The sequence below is a fragment of the Lycium barbarum genome, chromosome 5 (genome assembly GCF_019175385.1).
Source record: "Lycium barbarum isolate Lr01 chromosome 5, ASM1917538v2, whole genome shotgun sequence".
NCBI lineage: Eukaryota > Viridiplantae > Streptophyta > Magnoliopsida > Solanales > Solanaceae > Lycium > Lycium barbarum.
The window spans coordinates 82,216,265-82,225,133 of record NC_083341.1 but is presented as its reverse complement, the minus strand read 5'-3'; the positions used below and the strand labels follow the sequence as shown (position 1 = coordinate 82,225,133).

The 8,869-nt window shown below is 30.5% G+C and overlaps 1 protein-coding gene across 1 annotated transcript; it reads right to left on the bottom strand.

Moving 5' to 3' along the window:
- Window positions 1–4,249: 4,249 nt before the first annotated feature.
- Window positions 4,250–4,881, bottom strand: LOC132639534 (F-box/kelch-repeat protein At3g23880-like). Its single transcript, XM_060355977.1, has 2 exons — window positions 4,724–4,881; window positions 4,250–4,625 (listed from the first exon to the last, which is right to left on the bottom strand). Exons 1-2 carry the CDS (start codon window positions 4,879–4,881, stop codon window positions 4,250–4,252), a joined length of 534 nt encoding a protein of 177 aa, XP_060211960.1.
- Window positions 4,882–8,869: the final 3,988 nt, after the last annotated feature.

Genomic DNA, 8,869 nt, shown 5'->3' with positions numbered 1-8,869 from the left:
GATATAAAAAAATTCTTTTTGTTTTACAGAGTTTTTGATAATATAATCTTCAATAATTCAACTAAGCTTTACTATATTTCGGATTAATTTCAATCATTTTTTCTTGAATTAAATCGGTATGACTAATCAAGTTACCATAAAATGATATTTTGGTGTTCGAGAAATGCTTACATAATTGAAACAATGTCGCGCTAAGTAGGAGTCTACTGACGAAGATCGTTTTGTTTATAAATATTCTTCTTTATTTTCTTTTATCGTTGGGTATTTTTACTTCTATTGAAATTATCTCTCAACTAATTCTAAAGCTCAGAACCAAGTTTGTTTGTTCATTCTTTTTCCTAGACATTTTGAGAAGAAAAAATAAATACAAACACCGGCTTTAAACTGAAATCAATAAACAACACAAAACTACATTCACTAATCTAATTAGCTATCCTAAAGTCATTACTAATAGCAAGCTAATCATATAAGAATTCGATAGATTTATCATGTGCAATACTTAAAGGGATTACTTAATATTTTATAAGAATAGTAATAAATATTCCATCCGTCCCAATTTATGTGCCATAATTGAAATTTCGAGAGTCAATCAAGTTTTTCATTGACCGAAATTTCTTTATCTGCCTTTTAAATATTTTAAGTTATTAATTATTATGATTTATAGTACTTTTACGGAGTTTTAAATATATAAATTTTACTTCAAAAAACTTAAAGCTTCTATATCCGGATTCACATTCAACATTTAGAAGTTTGAATTTTAAAATTTCAACGGCGTCATATAAATTAGGACAGAGGGAGTAATAATTCAAATACATAAAATAATTCTTTTTAAAACTATACCTAAAACTAATTTTAGAACAGATGTAAGCACATATAATAGACATGTTTAATTGTGATGCAAGGACAAATAATATACTAACAATTAATTAACCTAATAAAGACCAACAAGAGATTACAAAAAGTCAAAGAATGCACCAATTATGAAGGTCCAAGTGAAGGTGGTCTTAAGAAATTAATGAGGGGAAAAGTGGGAATATCCAAGGCAAAGGTAACTATTGCAGCCACGTGGAAGCATAAAAATCTTGAAATTCATATTCAGCTCTAGTAAATGACAATTATAGCCCTGTGAGGACTACAAAAAAACTCTCTATTCTCTCTTATACTAGACGGCATATGCCCGTGCGCACAAATTCATATTCAGCTCTAGTAAATGACAATTATAGCCCTGTGAGGACTACAAAAAAACTCTCTATTCTCTCTTATACTAGACGGCATATGCCCGTGCTGCGCACGGGCCCAACACTTTAGATTATAGTGCATCTATGTGTATGTAGTTGTCTTTGAATAGTGATTATATATATATATATATATATATTATGTTTAAAACACGATTAATATAACATTGTAGTTTGTGCTCCATATCTAAAATTTTATTATATTAATGTTTGCTACGAATACAAAATTGGCAAATTTATTAATATTTTTTAAAAGAGAAGACTTGTTTAAAAGGAAACTATTTTCTTCTCTTTGAGATAAAACAATAGCAATATATAAGCATCGGTTGATACTTTCAATTTTAATTCGATTAATTTAAAGGTGTAAAATACTTATTATTTTTTATCAAATTTTAATTTGAATAATTCTAATTAAAATTATTAAATTAATTTTACATGTTTAAAACGAAACAAAGTAGAAATTGATTTTCCATTTAAACGAAGAAATACTATTTTTTTTATTTTTGGTAAATATTCTCGGTTTAGCTCATTTTACTTGTCATGTTGTCTTTTGCATGATTTTTTAAAAAAAACGTCGATTAGAATTATAATTTGACTAATTTACCTTATTCATTATTTGATCTCAATTTGATATATTGTTTTACGATATTAATCTCTTTTCACATTTATTAGAGTAAGAATAAAAATAAAAAAGTAATTAAATTCTATCTTGTTTTAAAATATAAATATTTTAAGTATATTTATTTTAGTGAACATAACAAATAAATGACATGGCGGAATAGCAAATACAACACTTTAATATCTAGATTAGATCTCAGGCTAATATAAAAAAAGAAAGAAAATTGTATGGCTTGACTACTTAACTTTTTGAAGAAAAACAATTTCATTTGCTCCCACTAATGGATTGATACGCACGTGGCAATGAATCCATCATTATTGACTTAATGAGATACTTTGAAAATTACATGAATATTGTTTGATTTTTTAATATGGAGTGCACTTTTTTTTGGACATTATTAATTTGCACTAATTTTATGCATATATATATATATATATATATATATATATATAGATATACACACACTATGTTCAAAACACGATTAATATAATATTGTAGTTTATCTAAAACTTTAGTATATTAGTGTTTACTACGAATACAAAGTCTGCACTTTTTTTTAACATTATTTTTTTTTTAATATGGGGTTCACTTTTTTTTTTTTTTTATATTGCTTGATTTTGTTAATATGGGTCCACTTTTTTTTTTTACAGTGAATTTGGAGATGGTGGGTTCCACCTTTTTTTTTTTGTAATATTGCTTGATGTTGTTTAGTATGAAGTCCACCCTTTACGGGGTGCACTTTTTTTTGACATTATTAGTTTATACTATTTTTATGCATATAATATATATACATATACTATGTTCAAAACACGATTAATATAACATTGTAGTTTGTGTTCCGTATCTAAAATTTTATTATATTAGTAGTTGTTTTTAAATATTAGTAGTTGTTAAAAATATGTGGGCTCACAATTATTATTTTTTTGAGCCCACAAACGGACTACGAAAAAGTGCCCATAAACTGGCTCTTCTAAAGGGTAGAAATATAGTTATAATATAATGTTGTTCTATTATATATTATAAAATAAATGAGAAGATTTTTTTTTTATTAATAATAACCAAAACTCTAATATCTGTATTTATATAAATAAAAATAACAAGTAATAATAAGTTTATAAATATATTTCAATGCAAGTAATACAAACTAATTAATAAAAATAGAGCTATATTATTTAAAAATATTTCATTAATCAAAATATTATCAAGTGTTTGGCTTAGCATAGAAAGTGATAATTACTTGCTTGATCGCTTAGTATATCATTCTCTGTGGGATTCGATCCCGACTCATAGTTGGGTAAATTATATTGCATATGACCGTGTACACTTCTCTTTTAGGAGTGAATTTGAAGGTTATCACATAGCAAGAATAGATATGTTGATGCTCCTCTTTGCTAGACTCTTCCCTTAGAGACAAAATCACTCAACTAAAATATATTTATCTAGAAATTTCAAGGGTATAATTATAAATAAATATTATATTTTAAAATTTATATAATGTATATTAATTTCAAATATAACAAACAAAATATTTAAGGATTCAGAAGAACATCATTTGGAGACAAAACTAGCTATAAAATCGAAGAATTCAAAAGACTATAATGGATAATGGAAAAAAGTAAAAGGACAAACAATATCTCCAAGCAGATGCGGTGTAAATGTGTCCTTTAAATATGCAATGACTTTTACCATATTTGACAGAAGAAACATTATTGAACAGCCCTTGTGCAAAAAATGTATGAAGTGGAACTCTTGCAAGTCATTACTTACACAATTGCGTCCATCCAAGCTTCTACGCCCTTCATTCCTGTTGTATCCTTGGTTCGTGTTGTAAAACGGCAGAAATCAGGCTCTCAAGGTAAATTGACGCCACATAAACAAGACCAGATCCAAACTTAGTAAACTTTGGACATCTGATTGATTCATCCTTCAGATTGTACAAAAACAAATTTTCTCCAAACACGAGCAAAATTTTATCTTCATTTGAAATAAAAAGGGCTGGCTTAAGCACCATCGACGCAGGACTACGATGATACTTGACAGTAAACATCTTTGTCCAAGATTGTTTAACCCCGTACTCCTTCATAACCCACACATCTATGTCAGTTCTCAAATTACTACCATTAGTTAACACGGAAAGATTATTTCCCAACACTCCCAGCACCAAAACACCCTCCTCCTCTTCTTCTTCTTCTTCTTCTTCTTCTTCTTCTTCATCTCCATAGCAAGGTTTCTCCACCTTTTCCCATTTCCCATCATCCAAATCAATCGAAATAATGTTCCAAAACTTATCCAAAACAGCACCAACAGCATGATTAGCCCAATGAAGCTTCCCATTTACAAACTTACCCGAACCAAAGAATCCCACCTCATTCATAGGAGGATAATCGATGCTTCTTCAAGAATCATCCTTTAAACTATATATCTTGACCCCAATAAGACGCGAACAACCCAACACCTTATAATCATCATGGATCTCGTCATATCCAAAACCATATACAAAACGGTCATCATCGCTTATATCATTTCCAAAATCAGGCAATTTCTTGTACTCTCTAATCGACGGATTCCATAAAAACACATCTTTAGCCCCATCAGAAAGACAAACCAATCCATTAAATGAACCAACAACAACCCAAATAATCTTATCTTGGTTTTTCATAGGATAATACAAGTCAAATGCCTCCTCAGTATCAACAGACTCATCATAAACTAAAGAACTAAGAGAACGATCCTTCAAATTATACTTAGGTAAATGAAACTTCAACATAAGTCTATGGTGTTTTAGTACTTGTTATTAGCAAATAAACTAAGATGAGTCTTGATAAATTTAGCGCTGGAGATTAAAGAAAGCCAAGATTTTGAAACAGACCTGAATTTCAAGAGGGATTTAACTGGCAGTCTTAAGAGGATTTCAAGAATGAGTTCTGGTTGAAGATAATGCATTGTAAAACTTGAATCTTGAATTGGTGTGGATGGAGAATGAGAACTGTTTGTGGGTTTGCTCAGTTCATCTCCCACGATCTCCATTGCTATGCAGGAACAGTTTGTGGGTTACAACTTTTTTGGGGCAGGTAATCGAAAAAAAAAAATAACCGGCGTTTATAACTTAACCAGCAAAGTATGCCGGGATGCACGGTGCCGAGCATAATTAATTTGGTTACTCAATTTAGTTAGTCTTTATAATTTGTATATTTTGCAAAGGATGCCGCGATTCTTCCTAGTGAGTCTCCATATTTTTTTTCTTTTCGTCTTATTTTTCCCCATAATTTCTCAATTATTGTTAAAATTTATCTTATTTTGGTTATGTCTGTCTCTTTTTATATTTAGTAAGTTGACAATTCAAGTATCTTACATGTCAAATTTATAATCACAAGATTCAAAGGATATTTTATTATATTATACATATTTTTAATTTAGAACCACAAGATAGTCTATCTTTAAACTCCGTGTATAGTCAAACGTAGATACTTAAATTGAGACAGAGGGAGCATATACCAAATGAGGGAAATGAAAGGACAATTGAGACATGCGGACACGTGGGGACATAAAAAGTAAACATACAAGAGGTAGTATTAATGTTAGACTTCTGAAATGTACACATGCTAGTCTTGGCTTAGAGTACAATTTCAATTGCTTTTTGTACACTTATTGTTGTTGTGTTCGTCCACTTGGGCGTTTGTTGTTAAAAAAATTGTCTTATTTTGGTTATATCCGCCTCTTTTTATATTTAGTAAGTTGACAATTCAAATATCTTACATGTCAAGTTTATAATCACAAGATTCAATGGATATTTTATTCTATTATATACATTTTTAATCTAGAACCACAAGATTTGAAAGTCTATCTTTATTTCTTAAACTCCATGTTTAATCAAACGTAGACACTTAAATTGAGACAGAGGGAGTACATGCCAAATGAAGGAAATGAAAGGACAATTAAGACACTGAGGACCTGTGGGGACTTAAAAAGTAAACACACCAGAGGTAGAATTAATGTTCAACTTCTGAAATGTACATATGTTAGTCCCTGCTTAGAGTACAAATCCAGTTGCTTTTTATACAACTTATTGTTATTGTGTTCGTCCGCCTTGGGCGTTTATATATAAGAAGAAGAAAAATAAAAAAATAGACATATATTTTTAGTAATGTGGCCAAGTAATATGGGACGAAGGGAGTACTTCATTTTTATTAATTCTTAAAGAACGTGAAAAGTCAAAAGTGAACAACTAAAACTGCACGGAGAAAATAAATATGTATCGGAGAATTAAAATTGAAGTGCGTACGTGTATACATGAAAAGAGAATGAATATTCAGTACTATGACATATATCGATGTGGGATTTATTAATTCTTAAAGAACGTGAAAAGCCAAAAGTGAACAATTAAAAGTGCATGGAGGAAATAAATGTGACGGAGAATTAAAATTGAAGTGCATACGTGTATATATGAGAAGAGAATAAATATTCAGTACTATGACATATATTCATGTGTGATTTATTAATTCTTAAAGAACGTGAAAAGTCGAAAGTGAACAAGTAAAAGTGTACGGAGGAAATAAATTTGTGTAGGAGAATTAAAATTGAACTGCATACGTTTATACATGAGAAGAGAATAAATATTCAGCAAGAGCGTGAAAAGTCAAAAGTGAACAAGTAAAAGTGCATAGAGGAAATAAATGTGTCGGAGAATTAAAATTGAAGTGCATACGTGTATAAATGAGAAGAGAATACACATTCAGTACTTTGACATATGTCCACGTGGGATAAAGAAGTAGTTGATTAAAGTGTACCATTTATGTAACTTTTGGTACAAGTATTCATTATTGTGTTAAAGTGTACAATTTGTAAAGCTTATGGTATAACTTTTCAATGCTGTGTTAGTGCTCTTAAGACACTAATATATAATAGAAAAGAATGTGAAAGTCAAAAGTGAACAAGTAGAAGTGTACGGAGGAAATAAATATGTGTAGGAGAATTAAAATTAAACTGCATACGTCTATACATGAGAAGCGAATAAATATTCAGCAAGAACGTGAAAAGTCAAAAGTGAATAAGTAAAAGTGCACAGAGGAAATAAATGTGTTGGAGAATTAAAATTGAAGTGCATACGTGTATACATGAGAAGAGAATACATATTCAGTATTATGACATATGTCCACGTGAGATAAAGAAGTAATTGATTAAAGCGTACAATTTATGTAACTTTTGGTACAAGTATTCACTGCTGTGTTAAAGTGTACAATTTGTAATGCTTAAGGTACAACTTTTGTATACATGAGAAGAGAATACATATTCAGTACTATGATATATGTCCACGTGGGATAAAGAAATAATTGATTAAAGTATACAATTTATGTAACTTTTGGTACAAGTATTCATTACTGTGTTGTAATGCTTATGGTACAACTTTTTAATGATGTGTTAGTCCTCACATGACACTTATATATAATAGAAATAGAAATAACATATAGCTTAGCATTGTAAAATAAAATTGTGTACTAAAATTAAAAAGCAACAAAAAGGCACGTAGAGAAAGAGAAAGCAAGGAGTAGTACTTTTCTATTTTTTTTTTTTTTTGGATGTCATTTTCATTTACAGAGCACGGCTATTTATAGCCTAATGATACTTGGGCTAGAGGAGTTGCTACATTGATAGCCAACATGGCATCCACATGTTATTCATATTTATTCACAACACTCCCCCTTGAATGTCCATATAAATTAAAAATTATACTGAAAGAAAAGTATACATATTTATTTGTAATACGCATTGTTGCTGCTTCGTTAAAAATCTTATCAGAAAAACTCAATGGGACAAAACCTTGATTAAGGAAAAAAGAGTGCAGCACGTATTTTACTAGTAATGCCTTAATGAGGAGTACTCCCCCTGATGAAAAAACCACTTAATATCTCGAAGATGACACATTTCAATCTTAGATAGTAGCTTCTCAAATGTTGAGGTTGGCAATGTCTTAGTGAACATATCTGCTAAGTTATCACTTGAGCGAACTTATTGAACATCTATTTCACCGTTCTTTTGAAGATCATGTGTAAAAAAGAATTTTGGTGAAATATGTTTTGTCCTGTCTCCTTTAATGTATCCTCCTCTTAGTTGAGCTATACATGCAGCATTGTCTTCATATAATGTTGTCTCCAATGAAAGGCCACATGTATCCTGAATATGTTGATTTATTGATCTCAACCAAACACATTCTCGACTTGCTTCGTGAATGGCTATTATCTCTGCATGATTTGAAGAAGTAGAAACCATAGTTTGTTTTGTTGAACGCCATGATATAACCATACCTCCACATGTAAATAAATAACCTGTATGGGATCGACCTTTATGTGGATCGGACAAATATCATGCATCTGCATAACCAATTAGTTGTGAATTGGATTCATTTTAATAAAACAGTCCCTTATCAATGGTCCCTCGGAGGTATCTGACTATATGCTCAATACCATTCCAGTGTATTCTTGTTGGGGAAGAACTAAATCTTGCTAATAAGCTTACAGAGAAAGCTATATCTGGTCTAGAATTATTGGCCAGATACATTAATGCCCCAATTGCATTAAGATATGGTACTTCAGCACCAACAAGTTCTTCATCAATTTCATAAGGTCGAAATGGATCTTTATTGATATCAAGTGATCTCACAACCATTGGGGTACTCAATGGATGTGATTTATCCATATAAAATCTCTTTAAAATATTTTCAGTATATGTTGATTGATGGACAAATATTTCATTTGTAAAATGTTCAATTTGTAGACCAAGACAGGATTTCGTTTTTCCAATGTCTTTCATTTCAAATTCCCTTTTCAAACATTCTACTGCCTTTGGAAGCTCTTCAGGAGTTCCAATAATAGGCTGAAGTCATCGACAGACCCTCCACCTTGTCCATGTATTCCATTTAGACCCTTCAACTGAGACCCCTACCATCTGAACCCTCCAACACCATTTTTATTGTGCCACTTGGACACAATTGTTGAGGTAGCAAAGTGTGTGCATTACA

Bases quoted from the DNA above. Each gene is read 5' to 3' on its own strand.
- LOC132639534 (XM_060355977.1), bottom strand. From the start codon at position 4,881: ATGGAGATCGTGGGAGATGAACTGAGCAAACCCACAAACAGTTCTCAT. The intron at 4,626-4,723 runs GTCTGTTTCAAA...AAAACACCATAG, and splicing joins AAATCCCTCTTGAAATTCAG to ACTTATGTTGAAGTTTCATT.